General features: G+C 33.6%; 3 protein-coding genes across 3 annotated transcripts; all 3 read right to left on the bottom strand.

Moving 5' to 3' along the window:
* Window positions 1–24: 24 nt before the first annotated feature.
* LOC145332573 (uncharacterized) lies at window positions 25–9,738 on the bottom strand. The gene is made up of 10 exons (XM_080177582.1): window positions 9,640–9,738; window positions 7,090–7,202; window positions 6,537–6,604; window positions 5,799–5,919; window positions 4,730–4,832; window positions 4,165–4,270; window positions 3,650–3,744; window positions 3,268–3,381; window positions 2,610–2,759; window positions 25–1,459 (listed from the first exon to the last, which is right to left on the bottom strand). The coding sequence occupies exons 1-10, from the start codon at window positions 9,721–9,723 to the stop codon at window positions 1,157–1,159; spliced, it is 1,257 nt and encodes a 418-aa protein (XP_080033708.1). The 5' UTR covers window positions 9,724–9,738; the 3' UTR covers window positions 25–1,156.
* Window positions 9,739–13,431, bottom strand: RpL27A (ribosomal protein L27A). Its single transcript, XM_080177584.1, has 4 exons — window positions 13,293–13,431; window positions 10,885–11,025; window positions 10,238–10,304; window positions 9,739–9,975 (listed from the first exon to the last, which is right to left on the bottom strand). The coding sequence occupies exons 1-4, from the start codon at window positions 13,415–13,417 to the stop codon at window positions 9,856–9,858; spliced, it is 453 nt and encodes a 150-aa protein (XP_080033710.1). The 5' UTR covers window positions 13,418–13,431; the 3' UTR covers window positions 9,739–9,855.
* On the bottom strand, window positions 13,425–16,041 carry LOC145332574 (nucleolar protein 16-like). Its single transcript, XM_080177583.1, has 3 exons — window positions 15,310–16,041; window positions 14,558–14,668; window positions 13,425–14,278 (listed from the first exon to the last, which is right to left on the bottom strand). The coding sequence occupies exons 1-3, from the start codon at window positions 15,353–15,355 to the stop codon at window positions 13,791–13,793; spliced, it is 645 nt and encodes a 214-aa protein (XP_080033709.1). The 5' UTR covers window positions 15,356–16,041; the 3' UTR covers window positions 13,425–13,790.
* Between the last annotated feature and the right edge of the window lie 2,391 nt (window positions 16,042–18,432).

Genomic DNA, 18,432 nt, shown 5'->3' on the forward strand with positions numbered 1-18,432 from the left:
TGCGGATCCTTGCGGATCCGAAACCCTGCGTATTATACCCAGTTTTCTAAGAATATAAATGTGTACAATAAAAAATACAGTTTTGATAACTCATGCCTTCGGCATCTCAAGGATAACAAAACAGGTTTTAATCTTATTATTGTTATTTTATATTCGCGGATAGCTGTTTATAATACGATGCGATAAATAAGAATTTCATATACATATATAATTTTTGTTATAAATATAATAAATTAAAGGTTATATATAATAATGGTTAAGCGTAATAGATAGTTTAAAGGTCTCAAATTTTAAAATACATTGGGAATAAATGAGATACAAGAATTCAATTTAGACAGTGAGTTAATACTACAAATCATAGACAGGTCAATAAGTGATGAATAGTTACTTATCCCCTAATTTAAAAAAATCCAGTTAGGCTCCGAAACCAATTAATGTCCGCTGGATTAGAACTGGTTCTCAGCCATACTAATAATATCGTACATAGCAGCGTAATAAGACAATTTCCCACGAATATTAATATACAGATCATAAAATTAATTCCAGTTATAACATCAGCCCCCGGGGGCTAAAAAACTGGTTTTGGTATTTAATTTTAATATTCGCATAAAGCAGTCTATATTACGATGTAATAAATAAGATTAAATTTTTGATTAAAAAAATACAAATCTTTCAAACGGGAAAGGCTCATTCCCTATTGGCCTGATCTTAACTAATAAACTAATACATATGATATATAAATTGTCAAATAATATAAATATTTTAAGCGTAATAGGTACATTTGGTTAGGTATTTAAAGTTACAATAAATAAATAGGTTTCTTGGGGGTTAGGACACCCCCCCACCCCCCCAAAAAAAGTAGGTTTCAACTTGAGTTTTACAATATAACAAATATTCAAAAAAGCGTAATTTTCTTTTTCAAAGTTTCTCATAGTACCAAAATATTTTCTCAAAAAGCTAGGCAAGAAAAGAGTTACCACAGTTGGCGTAAAACTTGTTTTGTTCTGTCACTAAAGGGAAGTGGGTAAAAAGGAAGTTTGTTGTATGAAATTGTTCGTCAGAATCCCAGTCCCTAGTCCTTGAGAAGAACTAAATCAGTATTTACAATAATATTAATTACCTACAAAAATAATTGGAGCGAAGCTGCTCTATAAGCCTAATTGCTTTTCGACACCAACTTTACTTGTTCTTCAACTAATGACAATCTTTTCTCCATATAAACAACGGTTTCCGTTAGTTTGTCCATCCGTCGTGACATATCCATCATGGTTTTACTAATTTTCCGCAGCTCTGACAAAACACCCGCATTTTCAGCAGGAACATTTTCTGAGGATTTTAGGATACCATCAGCTGACTTGTCTAGCTTGGTAGCGGATAACCTATCTGCTAGTTCGTCGTAGTTTTCTTTGGACATCTGATCGGCTAGATTTAATACTGGCGTTTCGTTCATCGTTGATTCCTAGACGAAAAATTAACAAAAACAATTAAAAAGAAAAGTTATTTTCGTATCATACTATAACAGCTTTCGAAAATATCAAAGGAAAAACAAGATTAAAACCAGTTTTGTAAGGCCCGAAAGCCCGGGCTAACTAAACTGCTGTTAGTTAAAACTTTTTCATTTCAATATTCGTAGAAAGTTGTATTTAATACGAAACTATACAAGATTTTTCAGTAAAGCTGAGAACCGGTTATATTTCTGCAGATACTAATCTGTTTCAAAGCCAAAACTTATTATGTATCTTCGAATGGCTTAGAAGTTAGAATGCGATCATTTACTGCTGAATTAATCCCGGTTCTGAGCCACTGAAAAATCATAAATCATCTTATTAAATAGAATTTTCCACTAACGATTATTCTAAAAATCTTAGGAAATTAACGTGAATCCTTAATCCTAACTATTAACAACAATAATTCAATAGGTAATTATAATATTCACTTAGATGGAATTACTGAAATGGGAAACAGAATTGATTGTGTAATTTTTATTAAACGTATATTAAAATTTTGGCAGTTTCCCTGAAAGTACATTGTTAAGCACAGAAAACCCCTACCAAAGTTTTAAAAAATTAAAAATAATAGAAGGAAGTAGATAGTTTTTTTAGTTTGTTTAATAATAAGATTTGGATATATATTGAGCAAAGGGAAGCCCCGCAGGATTACGACAACGCAGGAATAGAACACCCGCATGGTTACGCATATACCCCTTAAATTCAAAAAAATTAAATTTGGGGGTTTATGCTCGCTTGACACATTGTAGAAATTTTTTATATATAAATTGTGAAATGTACATAATGATATAGGGTTTAATAAAGCGTATGAAAATAATCAATATTTGTTGAGGATCTAAAAAGCATAGCTTTTCTTTAATTACGTCATTTTCCGTCCGTACTTCTGAATTTTATGACTCTTTCTATCTTATAAATCAAAAAGATGATTATTTGAACTATAGAGAACCATTGACCATACAAGTAAAATAAGATATTTGTTTTGTAAGACCAGACCTTCGGCACCTCGGGGCTAACAAGACTGGTTTTAATCTTAAAATTTTTCATTTAATAAAATATCCGCGAAAAGCTGTCTAAACGAACTAGACTAACATACATTCTTACCTTGGTCTTATTAGTCTGTTTGGAACCGGATCCCGAGGCCACCCAATCTTCAGTATCATCCAGGTTACTTTTCCATACGAATATTCGTCCATCCGCTCCACCAGAGGCGAAATATTCGCCATGGGGCGAGAATATTGCGCTGTTCACAGGCTAAAATAAAAATAATTCTTTAAATTCAAACTAGCTTGACTGAAGATAAAAATTATTGGGTGTAGTTTAAACTAGAGAACTAAAGTAATGAGACAATACGTGTCATGGATCTAAAGGGATAAAAAAAATCGCCGATAGATTAATTTATATCCCAAATGATGACATAAAATTAACTATCCTATGGATTACAATTGGTGATTGAACCGTTTGAACACTCAAATTTATGAACAAACATATCAAAATTCAATAATAGTCCCCAAATTATTGGGACAACGAATAAGAAACCGTTGCTATAAAGCTTTGGGGACTAGTGTAATAAACATTACAATGTCCCCGTCCTCCCTGAGTATAAACACTATAAGTTTGTGCTACCCAATTAAGTCCCAAAAATATTTAAGCCAATATATGTACCTATAGTAGAACGTATTTAAACATATCAGTATATGTTCCCTTCATCCATGAACTAGGAGCAGAAGCGAATTAGCTCTTCAATTAACGTAATGTTTACCTTATCATGTCCTTGAAGTGTACAAATAGGTTTAACAGTCAACAAATTGTGAAGTCGGACAGTTTCATCCTGAGAACAGGATACCAGGTAGTTGCCAGACGGATGGAAGCTCACCTGAAATATTTTGTTTTATAGACAGCTTTCAGCTCGAGATTAAAACCAATTTTGTTAGCCCAGAGACGCCGAAGGCACGGGTTAACATAACTGGTATTAATTTATCCTAATATTTTAATATTCGTGGAAATTTTTTTATAATGCTATACATTATATTTTCAATGTGGCTAAAAATTTTATAATTTTTGGCAGTAGGGTCGTATTTTCTGCAGGGGAAAATTTTTATGCAGAATTAACACCCCGGCAAATATTTGATAATGTCTTAAACCTGGGTTACGGCAGCTTCATGTGTAGCATACAGCTGTTGTAATTTCATGGCTCGGATATCAAAAACTTTAATTTTTCCATCGCTTGTTCCAACACCTAAGCAATAATAGCAATCAAACTTCTCATTCAGTCCAAACACGGATTAAAATAAGATAGATGTCAAAGTAGTATTTTATGTATAGCTTAAGATATTGATAACTGCACCACGATTCTAGAGAATCTTTTGCATAGGTCCTCTTAGTTTGTTGTCTTTTAGATCTAGACTAAGTATTTGGGTTTTTTTTGGGCTATTTTTGGAATACGGAGTCCCTAGTTCTAGGAGCTCAGCCGCTAGTCTATAAAAGTAAAAAGTTGTTTTATCTAAGACAAAAGATATCTGAAATTGCTGATCGAATGGGTTGCGTTTTTGAGAACAGCTTTGTCTTAAGGTGGTTTATGGCCATTTATTGGACACTTAGGCCTTATTTAGGAACAAAGTATCTTGTATATTGTAGAACTGCAAATTAGAATAGTTACCTAGACAAGAGCCACTAGGGTGAAATTCCAAGTGGTAACCAAATCCCTGCGCTTCTTTGAAGGTGTGGACACAATTTCCTGAAGACTCGTCCCAAAGTTTTATAGTCTAAATTTATAAAAAATTAAATCTGATCACACAAAAAATAAACAAATCCCATGAAGTAAAAGGGTTTCTGTGCGTGTGTACTGAAGGATTTTGATAACCACTGAACCGAAACGGTTCAATTTTGATTAGTCATCCTAAAAAAAATTTGAAAAACATGCCCATATCATAATAGAAATGAGAGAAAATGTGAATAAAAAATTGTCAAATGCCTTCATAAAAACAATCCGACCGTCATATGTTTATATTAAATTATAATGATAATGTTGACAATAAGTTTCAGTCATAAATATTAAATAGGAGCCGAAATGAACATGTTTCCTACACTTCATGTCTTATGGACACAAGGATGAACATTTGGTATTATAGAGTAGTTTCTCTACTTCACAGAAATATATTGTTTAGAATTATAGAACCCGCAATAAAATAAAAGCTTAATTTGTTTAAAAATGCAATGCTTACCTTGTCATCTGAACAGGATGCTATTAATTTTCCCGCGTCAGGGGACCATCTTGCACATCTCACCCAGTTGGTGTGTCCAGTTAGAGATTTTATCATTCGGGTTCTAAACAAAATAGTTTTTAAACTCCGGGATCTAAAGTGTTAAGACTATGGCCGATAAATTAATGTATATCCCTAATGATTTTACACAAAATTTCCCCTTTTGTAGCAGAGTTGGTAAAAAACAAGTTTAAAAAAAAAGAACAATCCAGTTTGTTTTTTTGGTTTAATTCAGTTTAAAAAAACCAGGTTTTTTAAATAATATCCAAATTATAGGCCTGCCACTCCCCTCTTTTTTTACCCTCCAATACAGGGGGTGCCTAAATCAGCCCAAAACCACCCGCCTGATTTGACAACCCTGGCTGATTCAGAAATTTAGGTTTGACACTTATTTACTGTATTATATAATAATACATTATTAAAAAGATTAACTGGAAAGCTGGGCCTTTGTATAAATATTTAAAAAAACCATCACACCTTGGTATTTTAAAGCTTTTTTTTGGTTTATACCACTTGGTTTAAACCAAGTGGTTTTTTTTAAATGCCAACTCTGTTCTGTAGATTACAATTGATTCTTAAAACATTTAGTCACTCAAATAAATGAACCAACAAATAAAAATTCAATTAAGTCTCTTAGGTTGTCACGCCAACGATTAAGACTTTGAGGACTAGTCCCCATCCCTTCCTTAGTGTATACTCAGGGATCTAAAGGGATAAGACAATGGCCGATAATTTGATGTACATTGTACGTACATCCCCAATAATAATACACAAAATTAGCTTTAGGAATTTTTATGGGGGGAGAAGGGGCGGGGGGGGGGAGCGGGAGAAGATTCATTGTTTTAAAGGTAGATTTCTCTTGTATTCTCATAAAGTTGACAAATCTTTCCAGGATCTATAAGAAGTTACAATGCAGAGGAAAACCATGTGGGTTTGACCATTAGTGAGATCCTTGAATACATACCTTTTTAATGCAAAGGCATAGTAGAATCTGCCTGTCAGCTAAGATAATAATTAAATTAGTTCTTACCTTTGGACGGCCCAGATTTTAACGGATTTATCATCCGAAGCGGACACAAGTCTAAGATTTTCCGGGGAAAACTCAACACTACGGACAGCGTTCTGATGGGCTTTGAATTCAGTATAATCACCTTAAAATAAGATTTATAATACCTAGGTAATCTAGATGTTATTCTAAACACAATAATCCGTTCAATTTGAGCAAAATTACTAACCAATGATGTCGACTTGTTCCTATAGGGAGTTTTTTTTGACTATTTTCATATTCGCAATAAAATCACGCAAATTTACAGTGGATGTATAGGAAGGGGATTACTTAGCAAGTTTGGATACTTAATAGTCATGTATATGATATCAATACAACACTTAAACCAAGCTCCTCTGCGAAGAGCGTAATACATAACGATGACTTAATTTGGGACACATGTCATTCTCTTATTACTCGGCGAGGGTCATGTAATAATGAAGAGCTCTCCTTAGATAAAGATTTTCATTTCTTCTCCCTTACACCCAAACTTAAACAGGGGATCTCATGCAAAATATACACTCCTGAATAATATTCCATTAATTTCTTACATTTAACATTTGGAACCCTTAATATATTATAGACCATCTCGGATACTTGATCAGATAATAATACATAGTTTACCAAGGATTTAAGTGCCCTTTGCTAGTTATTATGATTATCTTAGAGACACTCAATAAGGATGCATGGATAAGACAATGGACAGTAAATTAATATTATTACCTTTCACATTTGGAACCCATAATATGACAGATCCATCTCGGCTACAGGATGCCATCAAATGTCCAGACCTAAGATAAATCCACTATACAAATGCAGGTCCTTTGCTATTGGTTAAAACGGATTCTAGTAAGTAGTACTATCCGCAACTGTAGCTCAACACGTAGCCAATCCGCTCGATGTCGTGGAGGTGATAGGTTCGAATCTCGGTCCAACACCCCGTCAAAACTAACGAAAGACGTTAAAAATGGTTCCTACTGCACTGCTGTCAGCTGCATGATATAAATAGTGAGGAATGACTTGGTCCAAAACAGGCGAAAGTAGTTATCATGCACTGTAAGGATATCTCAGACAAAAATCATTCAAACAAAGGGTTGTTATCTTTTGACTGAGTGTCGCCGATTTCCAGACGCAAATTTTTTTTTACATTTTTCGCCGAATTAGGCGATTAGGAATCATTTGAGATCAGGATATATTTTTGGAGGAAATAGTCTGTTCAGTTGATTAAGTGACCCAAGAGACGTGATATCTTGAATTTGAATAAAGAGGTACCTACCTGGAAAAATTGACACCAAGAACTGCATCTGTATGGGCGGAAAATCTGAACGCTTTCTTTTCACTGTTCCAATTCAATAGTAATATACTGTTATCCAGAGAACTACTAGCTACCTATACAGATAAATAAAATAATACAATCCTTATAACGAAAGATCTCACATATCACTGAACTGATAGTTTTCCTTCCGTGGGTACTATCCCCGTCCTAAGAAATCTCAGGAAAAACCAACCCCCATCTAGAATCCTCCAGGAGCGTAAACACTAACCGCTAGTATTGAGATATACTAGCTGAACCATTGATATCTCCATTTTATGAAAGCTTCACAGAAGTCCCAGGATGGTTTGAAATTTATTTTAGTGGCGAAGCTACGCTATAGTTTACTATGCCTGTCTGTCAATCAAGCTATGGGGAAAATAAGATTTTCTCAGTCGCCATTAAAGCTAATTCTCTATTGTTCTATACAACATTTCCAACAACGTTGTAAAAGATTTTTGTGTATATAGCAAAGATGAAAAGATTTATAAAGGGAGTGTGAATGTAAAAATTTCTCATCATATTATCAAATCTTAAAAGGGGGGGGGGGGGGGGGGGGAATGTGGCGACTCGTCATACGACATACCAGCAATTTTATTTTGGATGCTACTCCCTTAGTTTTAGACAGGGTTTAGGATCCGCATTGATTTTTTGCGGATCCGGATCCTCAAAATTTGGTCAGTGCGGATCCGGTTCCGGATCAGGGGTGTATATTCTGCACAATATTTATTTTTGTTCCCTGCAACAAAATTTTTTATTTTTTTTCCCCCCTAGATTTTTCTTAAAAAGTAGGGGGGGAAATAGAAAAATATTTAAAGAACTCTATATTTTATTTATTTTATCCCTCCTACCACACATTTTTTTAGTTTTTTTAACCAAGGAGGGGGGCGAAATGGAAAAAATGTTTTTAGTTTTCTTAATTTTTACATTTTTTTTTCCCTCCAACCACTTATTTTTTATTTTTTTTCCCCCCCCCTGAGCAGGGGATCCCATGCAGAATATACACCCCTGCCTTGACAATAAAAATAAAATCACCAAACCTTTCAAAAAATATTTATTCTTTAATTCGAAGTCAAAAATACTTTTAATTTTCAAGTCTGACCCTAAACCTTAAAGATTGGCTCTCATCAAGAGAATGTCTGAGATTGTATGTAAATTTAGGTAGATTTTTCCATTTTTCCCGCATTTTTTTGAGTCCAAGGATCCGGATCCGGATCCTTGGACTCGAAAATATGCGGATCCTTGCGGATCCGGATCCAGATCCGGAACCCTGGTTTTAGAGATAATTTTCTAAGCACCTTTCAATAAACTGATCAACCAAATACGTCCTAGTAAAAATATCAAGGATTTAAGCCTCGTTTTTTTTGGTATTTAAACCTGAACGTATTATTAAAATATTTCTAGGGATAAAGGGGTGTATATTCTGCACAAGATTATTTTTTTCCCCCTGCTGCAATTTTTATATTTTTTTCCCCTCCTAGTTTTTTTCCAGCAAAGAAATAAAATTGAAAAATCTCTAGAGGTTATTTGAAATGATAATACCCTTTTTTTATTGTGTCCGTCAATAAATAACCCACTTAGGAGATTTAGATTACAATTTTACAAAACTGTTTATAAAGAAATATTGCACCTTTATTATTTACAAATTTTTAATTAAAGGTGGGCGATAGGTGGGCCAACTGAAGTTACTTGGTTAACTTTGAGATTATGTGAATGAGATACTGATAAGGTTTGATAATTTAAAGAGAAATTTTTTCCTTCACAGACCCTTTAAGATAACGGCAGAATAATTTACGAGAAGACCTTGTCCCGAAAAGACTTAACTTAATATTAGATTGAGGATTTACTTTGTCAATTTTACGCCGCTTATGGATGTTGTCATAAATATTTTATATAAGTCATGAGTTCATTTAAAGTTATTTTACGCTATACTTTCCATTCGAATACAAAACTTTTTTATACTAATATTAATGGTTACTTATCCCCATAGAGGCCTATCGGTGGAAATAAAGGAATTTTAATTTTTTTCTTCTGCGGGGAGGGAGACATAATTTTTTGACAAAGGCTGAAAATAAAAAATCTTCCCAGGACCTATAAAAAGCTTCAATATAATGGAAAACCCCAATATGTTAAACGGTTAGCCAAATCCTAAGTCGGACACACATCCAGTTACTTAATTAGAAAACGACCGAAAAACAAGAATGACAACTTCCTTAAACGCGAAGCTCTTTTATTTTAAGACAAAAAAACATCAACAAATGATGTTCTACAACTTAATTCTATTATTCAAAAAGGTTAGAATTAAAACAGGTTTTAATTGGACGCACAGACTTCCTGGTAATTATAAAAGTTCCTAAGCTTTCTAAATCGTATTTAACAGTTAAAGAAGTCTTAAAATGTTTGAAATAGATAGGACAATTCGATCATGTGTAATAATTGAAAAAAGTTGCGGACGGGCCAAACCTAATTTATAGAAAAGTTTCACTTTTGAATAAAACTTCCTAATTTTCTAACCTGTTTTTGTGAAGGGTTAAAATGCAGGCCAGTAATTACATCCTTGTGACCTTTAAAGTTGGTAACCAACTCGGGATCCCGCATTTTAAAACAAATATATCTGAAATAATCAGATTATAATTAAAACAAATAAAGAAAAAATTCCAATTATTTGTTTATTTCAATTCAAAGAGGTGTTTCAAGGACATATAATCTTAATATTGATGCAAGGATGGTTTACATAGCGGTGAGGATGCAGGCACCTCCACTCTTCTTGATCTTCTCCTCCGCTCTCTTTGAGAAGAAACGGGCCTTGACGATGACGGGCTGGGGAGGCAGACGACCCTTGCCGAGAACCTAAATTAAATCAAAGTTATCATAAAGAAGTAACGCAAAACTTGAAAGAATAGTTAATTCTCGTATCGTATTATAAACGGCTTTCCGCGGATATAGAATGTACAATTATAAGATTAAAACAAGTTTGTCATCAATTTAGGTTATTTCCCCCATAGTTCATTTGTCGGGTAGTTAATCCAATTGAAGGGAAAGGGATGCCGTAAATAGAGGGGAAGAGGGAGATAGTTTTTTTAGCCAGCTACTAAATACACTTATTACCCACCTTGAAGATTCCGTGCTTGGAGCAGTCAATAACTGGAGCCTTGGTAGTCTCATTCTTGTACTCCAGCCTAAAATTATTAGAATGGATATGGAATACGTGAATATTATGACTAAGGTAAAATTTTCGTCAATTTAGATTGCTGAAAGGGACATTAGGTTGATAACTATAAAAACAATCCCAAAATGCCAGGGCAAAATTTGATACTGAATTTAATTTCCTTTAAGTGTACAAACTCCCCCCCCCCCCCCACCCCTGTCTATCTTAATTATTTTATGTATTCTGGCCTGGAAACAACTAGAACATAAAAAATGCAAGCTGAATATAAAGCCAGAACAATTTTATCTACCATTCTTGTGTTACAGGCTATTACATACAGTTATAGTCTGTCTTTGAAGATGGACGTACAATAAGGAGGGGGGGGGGGGGGGGGGGGTTAATGCAAAAATCTCGTTATCAATGGTTAGACTCAAGGGGTCAAAGGCCTGGGCTACGAAAACTGGTATAGGTTTCATGATAAATATATTATTAGCGGCAAATTGTCTGCAATAAAATGATACAGGATTTTTCAGTATAGGTTTGAACCGGTCCTCTAACCCGGCGGAAATTAATAGGTTTCAAAGCAACACAAGAAAATATAAAAGTATTACCTCTTTGCCTCGGGGACGAGGGTCCAGATTTTATCGATATTGATGATGGGACAGTAGTTGTTGGCGGTGTTGTTATGCTTGTGGAAGTCCCTCATACCAACCTTGCCGAAGTAACCGGGATGGTACTTGTCGAAGTTGATTCTGAACACAGAAAAAAAAATATATTAAAGATTTTGATCCTACGATAACCCAATGACAGTTGCTTGAAAAGTAGCGCATTCACTCGTCTTTATAGAGGGAGGCAATTGGTTTGAATATTATCTTGGTTAATAATAGTTCACTGTAGTATAGGCTTTATCTTTGGACTGAGAGGATAGGTTATTAAAGATTGATCATTCTTATATGACGAAATACCCGGCCGCAACTTTAGGAATTTTTGGATAGGCCTCCAGGTTCCGGAGCTTCAGGCCTCCAGGTGGTCTCTGTATAGGTAAAAAAAAAAAAAAAAAGAGTTATAGGTTAACTATACATCTATTTAAATGTTATTCATTTATTTGATCAAAAAACATGCATATTTTGTTTCATAAGCTGACCTACAACTCAATTTTTTTTTTCATTTTTACCTGTACTGAGACCACCTGGAGGCCTATCCAAAAAATCTTAAATTTGCGGGTATTTCATCATATAAGACTGATTTTATCTTTAATAACCTATCCTCTCAGTCCAAAGATAAAGCCTATACTCCAGGTTTACGCAAATGCGTCAAAACTCCACCCCCCCCCCCCCCTGCCTAAACCAGTCAATTAATGTGTCATGAAAACCTCGCCCAAACGAGGTAATTCATGTAAAGATTGATAAATATTTAAAAGGATAATTAAAAAGAAAAATCTGTATTTCCAACTATATAAATGAGGAAAAGAAAATATACTAGGTTTTGTAACATATTTTGAAGACTACACAAAGTATAAACTGGGGGTCAACAAAGTAATGTTTATTTTATTATAGCAAAGCTGTTCGAGATTATAAATATTGATTATCTAATTTCATCTAGGTTTTGCATTTCATAAAATTAATAGGTTACAGTTTTTACAACAAAAACACATAATTCTCAATTCCAGGGGTGTATTTTCTACAAAATTTGTTTCTTTTTCCCAGCTACAAAAAAAATTACACCCCCCCCCCTCTATTTGGGAAAAATGTTTTAGCTCTATTTTTCATTCCCTTCCCTTCCATCCCAAGCAGATACGCCCCTGCAATATTTGTAACATATTTTGAAGACTACACAAAGTATAAACTGGGGGTCAACAATGTAAGGTTTATTATATTATAGCAAAGCAGCAGGAGATTCTAAATAATGATAATCTAAATTCATCCAAAAATTTGCAATTCAATTTATAACTTATAATTTACTGCAATAAGGAAATTCTGAATTCCAGGGGTGTATTTTGTGCACATAAGGTTATTTCCCGGCTGCAAGAAATTTTTTTCCATTTTTTCTACCTTTTTTAATTTTTCCCCTAACCGTTCTTTTTACTTTTTCATCCCCCCCCCCCCACACCACCTGCTTTTTTTTACAGAGGATCCCATGAAGAATATACACCCCTGCAATATTTGTAACATATTTTGAAGACTACACAAAGTATAAACTGGGGGTCAACAATGTAAGGTTTATTATATTATAGCAAAGCAGCAGGAGATTCTAAATAATGATAATCTAAATTCATCCAAAAATTTGCAATTTAATTTAGGTATAACTTATAATTTACTGCAATAAGGAAAGTCTGAATTCCAGGGGTGTATTTTGTGCACATAAGGTTTTTTTTCTCGGCTGCAAGAAATATTTGTTTCATTTCTTCTCCTTTCTTTAATTTTTCCCCCCAGCAGTTCTTTTTACTTTTTCATCCCCCCCCCCCCCACTTCCTGCTTTTTTTTATATAGAGGATCCCATGCAGAATATACACCCCTGCAATATTTGTAACATATTTTGAAGACTACACAAAGTATAAACTGGGGGTCAACAAAGTAATGTTTATTTTATTATAGCAAAGCTGGTCGAGATTATAAATATTGATTATCTAAATTCATCTAAGTTTTGCATTTCATTAAACTATTAGATTCGGTACAGTTTTTACAGCAAAAAAGTTAATTCCAAGGGTGTATTTTCTGCAAAAAAAAATTCTTTTTCAAACAGCAAATTTTTATAATTTAACCCCCCCCCCCCTCCATGTAGGAAAAAATGTTTTAGCTCTTTTTTTCAATTTCATTCCCCCCGACCCCCTTTTAGCAGGGGATCCCAACAAAACTTTTATAGCAAAGCAGCAGGAGATTATAAATATAAATTCATCCAAAAATTTGCAATCCAATAAGTGTAACTGTAACCTTTAGAAGTGGTATTTTTATGTGTAGTCAATGCGGATGAACATAAATGTATCGGCAATTCTTATCCCTGACTAAAATTATGGCCTAACCTGTGATGATGCTGACCACCGGCATTACCACGACCTCCGGGATGCTTCCTGTGCTTTCCAACACGACCATGTCCATGGGACACATGTCCTCTCAACTTCCTAGTCTTCTTCAATCTTGTGGCCATTTTCTACCTGAAATTTTTTCATAATACTTGAATTTTTATAGGATTTTTAACAGTTTTATGAAGAAAAATAGTTCATATTTCATTAACTTTTGACAGATTAAATACAGGGGTATACATTCTGCAGGAGATCCCCTGCTAAAGGTGGTAAGTGTGGAAAAGTGAAATATTTTACAGTCTGAGAATCTAATCTTGTACAGAATATACACCCCAGCAATAACTTGACAGATTATATATAATTTTAAATGTGCAAGAGATTACATATAAACGACATTTCACTTTCTCATTTAAGGATTTTAAAAATGATCAAAGCTTTTAAATTCAGCAAAGAATGGAGGGATGGGAGGTTAAAGATCAAATCGACGATATTAAATTTTCAGCATCTATGTTTAGCTACATCATATTTATCATAATCCTTAACACGTTCATCCGGAATAAACTGTAGTTTATCAACTGGCAACCCCCGACTGTTACAATACTCGGCAAAATATACTTTATGGTTAACAAATAAAACAATCTTCTTTCTGATCTGCCTTGGGGTTTCCTGATAATAATTTCTGTAATCTCTGGCCATAGCATTAAAATCTGACTTGTATTTGTCCAACATTTGTGCACAGAACAACCTCCAGTCCAATCCACAGTCATAAGCTATTTTGAGTTTCTCAGTTTCAGCCGCTTTCTTTTCCAAGAGATCAATAACCTTAGGACCATCCGAGGTTTTCTTTTTCTTTTTCAGTTTTCGCTTGGGAAGTTTGCCAGCTTTATCAAATGCCTCTTTCATAGTTTCATATATTACGTTCCTGGGTTGCTCTACAGCTTTGTTGGGGTCAGTGCTTAAACCGGCTTTAGCCATATTTCGATTTACTGAAAAAAAAAGATAAGATTAATTTTCCTAATATAAAGTATAACTAAGGTATATATTTTCTGAAGTTAAAGATATCAATAACTACCGGACTGATAGAAAAATCCTTTATTGAAAAGCTTTACTTTGGTCCCGGGATAGGTTAGGTTGGTATATTTTAAAATTTAATCATTTGGATTTGCTTATTTTAATTACCGAACCCCTAAATATATACTAGAGCGCAACCGCTAGTTATTCTTACTGACAACTTGTAGTTCAGAAATTATAAAAACATTACTTACTTCCTTTCTTTTTGTCCCAGTGAGCTTTGATGATATCTACATTTGGAATAAGACCGCCCGCCTTAAACTTGTACTTCTGCCTGCTCTTTTTCTTACATTCTCTAATGTAATCTAAATGTAATGTATATTAGAAATGTTGAAATACAAAAAAAAACTAATGGGTTCATATTCACATAAATTATCCAACACGCGCTCCCAGCCTCCTCCGGAATTTTATATTCGCCTATTTTTACTAGAGTAAGGAAGAAACAGATTTGGAGAGATTTTAATGCAACACCCCAGAGTATCCTTTAAGTTTAAACTTCATAAAACAATTGCATTCGTTCGGTTTCCGGGTTTATTATCTATGAGGCCGCCTTCATGAAACAAATATTGCTAGGATTATGTACTATGCATTTGAGAGCTAACCCCCCCACCACAATACATAAAACTAGTCTTTACCCCACCACTATTTCTTTCTCCAAATTATACCTAATATCTTATTATGAAATTAAGAAAATATCAGAGATCTGAAGATAGGAAAATGGCAAAAAATTGATAACCATCAGACACCTCCTCCCCCCCCCCCAAAAAAAAAAATCCTCCTCTATAGATTGCAAATAGTAGTTAGAACATCTAGACACTGAACTTAACCAAAAATCAAAATTCAATAAGAATATCCAAAGTTTGAAAGCTAAAGAATACTAAAACTTTAATGAATAGCATAATAATACAAAGTCCAATGTCCAACTGCAGTAACAAAACATACTTACCAGTTTTGCCATTTTTGGCTCTTCTAGTTTTCATATTTCTGACCATTTTGAAACCTTATTAATCTGAAATATACAAAACTAATTAATCACTAATATAACTAAACACTTTCCAGTGAGGCATAGAATCAGATTATTATCCGTTAAAAAAGAACCAGTTTTCAGCAAAAATGAAAACTCATATATCGTATTACAAAAGTTCTTCCACGAAAAATATAATAAAATCTAAAAATAAAACAAATTTTTGATGTGGCACTAGCCTAAACCCCTCGTGGCTAACCAAACTGGTTTCATTCGTATATTTTTCATTTTAATATCCATAATACGATGCGATAGGTAGCTTTTAACAGTTTATCTCTAGAGTAAAATTAGAGAAAAAACTTAAGAGGCGAAGGGGGGGGGGGAGGGGGTCAGGGGAGAAAAATTTATAAAATAACTAACTTAATCGACCTCAGATATTTCAAGATTTACAAAACCTAAATACAGAAAAAGGTAAAGAAAAACACTTAAAACTATAGGTTATAACATAATTCTTGCAAAGCCGAAAGGAAACTAATAAATTGTGATAAAAGTACATAAAAAGTTCACTTAACGGTCCAAAAGTTAAAACAATAATCCAAACTAACTTGTAATAATCACATTCATCCAACAGAACATGCACAGAAACTTATATTATTTCAATATTTGATTCACAATGTCAATAAATTTTAATAACATTTCAGTTTAAAATATTTCACTCCTTTATAAATTGTATTGTAATTGAATAAATAAAAGTTAAGCTGTGTGTGTTTCTTCAACACGTGCACCATGCGGGCTGAGCGCGTTTATCTATTCAAGAATGCCCCGTACAACTATCACACTTCAAGGTTCCCGCATTTTGTACTTAAAATTCATATTCCCGCATTTTGTTACTAAAAATTCTTATTCTTTTTACTAAAGTAATATAATGTTTAATTTTTGCTCTGTGCGCAAACGGCAGGACCTATCTTTTAAAAATCTTTAAAACGTATTTGTCATTAGCAGGTTTTAGGCTAGGGTATCATTCAATTTTCTCAGAAATTTGGTCCCTGTAAAAAAAACTCTGTAATGTCATTTACAGTAAAATGTTGCAAGAGATTAAATATTAGACAACCATTATACTAATCGGATAATCGATTTAACGTCTTTAAAAATATTTTTATTTTGGCAACTGCGTTTTTATGTAAATGTCGTATTTGCTATATATAAACTTTTAATGATAAGGAAAATCTTTATCTACGATATGAGTAGTTTAAATACTAAACATTTTAATAAAACTTTCTAGAAATTATGAATCCACCTGACATATGAGAAGTTGACCCCTATCACCTTCCCGACGACAACCGTATGCTATACGTGTTAAGCTACGGTCGTAGGTTTTCTTTTTTTTAGGTAAGTGTTACTCGGATCTAATATAATGTGCCAGCCGTTTGTCTATCAGCAACCTTGAAAATTATCTATTTAGTACCTTCCTTGGTATTACCAACTTATTCCGAATAGTCCTTTGATTTTAAAGAGTTTGGCATGCTTTAGCAAGCGTAGCAACACTATAAGCAATACTAGAAAGTATGTACGTTCATTTAAACATATTTAGCTTTATAGATATATTTTCATAATTTTTATATGATGTAATTATAAATTTTATCTTTATCTTTTGGAATGGAGATTCCCAGGAAGATTCTAAAGGGATATAGCAATGACCAATAAATTCAGAGAGGAAGGGAGGGGACAATGGATCCAATGTTCGATATTTTAGGGTCTCAAACCTTGGGTACCAGCTTAAAGTGTTCATGAAGTATTTGGACTTAATTTGGGGACTTTGGGTACTAGAGCACAATAGCCGCGGAATTTGTTATGAATCTAGTAGACAGAAATAAAAAAAATCAATTAACACAATTTCTAGCAGACAAAAAAATTATATGGTTTAAAATTATTTCGGCTGGTTCTAACAAATATTTTTTCCTAAGAAATGTGATTTCATGTCTAGAAACTCTACGGTGATATTTGTGTAATAAACAATCTTAGAACCATTCATGTTATCTTGAATTTTGGTGGAAGTAAAAAATATAGGAGAAGAGATGAAGAAGTTCTAAGAGCAATATTTCTCAGGGAGTAAGGGAGGGCACAATGGGCAATTGATTCAATTTAAGAGTTTTTGCTGAAAGGCCATGCAATCCAGATTTATCCAGAAAATTGTAAAGGGTGTGTTAATCAAATCTAGAAAACTATAAAAGAAGAAAAAAGTTCTAAGAAAAAAAAACAATTTGAAAATTAGATTACCAGTATATCAGACTGATGCCACAATCTGTAAGGACCCACGCCACAATCTGTAAGCTATGCCAAAACTTGTATCGATGGATTTTTATCGATACAAACTATAACCATTCTGTAATTAATTACTAGAAAAATCTTTTGGAACTTGTTCACTCCATATTTCTATATTTTAAAATGCCACTAAATACAAGAATTGAATTTAAGGGTTCATAGACTGTTTATTACACAAATATATCACAATAAAGTATTTATCTATGAAATGATATTTTTTGGAGAAAAATAACTGTTAGATAAGTGGGAGAGAGAGAGAAAATTCATGTTAAAACCATGAGCCATCTCATAACAAATTTTTCTGTCTCCTATATTAAAAACTAACTCAGTGAGTTAGTGGCATGATGCACTAGTACCCAAAACCTGCTAAATTCTTGCACATTCCCTTAAAGCAAGTACCCAAAGTCTGAGACTCCTAAAAATCGAATATTCAATGAATTGTCCCCTCCCTTACTCCCTAAATTTTTCTAGTTATTAATTACAGAATGTTTACTTCTTTGTGATGTACTAGTGACCTTATTTACAAGTAGATATTTTTTTTCTTAGAACTCTTTTTCATTTTGAGTTTTCTAATTTAGATGACCATTAACACTTTACAATTTTCTTCAAATTTTCTGGATAAATCTGGTTTTAATGGCCTTTCAGCGAAAACTCCTAAATTAAATTAATTGCACATTGTCCCCTCCCTTCCTCCCTGAATAAATTGATGTTCATCCCAAATGTTGATACACAAAATTACTAGATTACAATAAGTGGTTGCCCAGGACGGAATTAATACCATAA

Source organism: Acartia tonsa, chromosome 11 (assembly GCF_053477335.1).
Source record: "Acartia tonsa isolate MP-2025a chromosome 11, ASM5347733v1, whole genome shotgun sequence".
Taxonomy (NCBI): Eukaryota; Metazoa; Arthropoda; class Copepoda; order Calanoida; family Acartiidae; genus Acartia; species Acartia tonsa.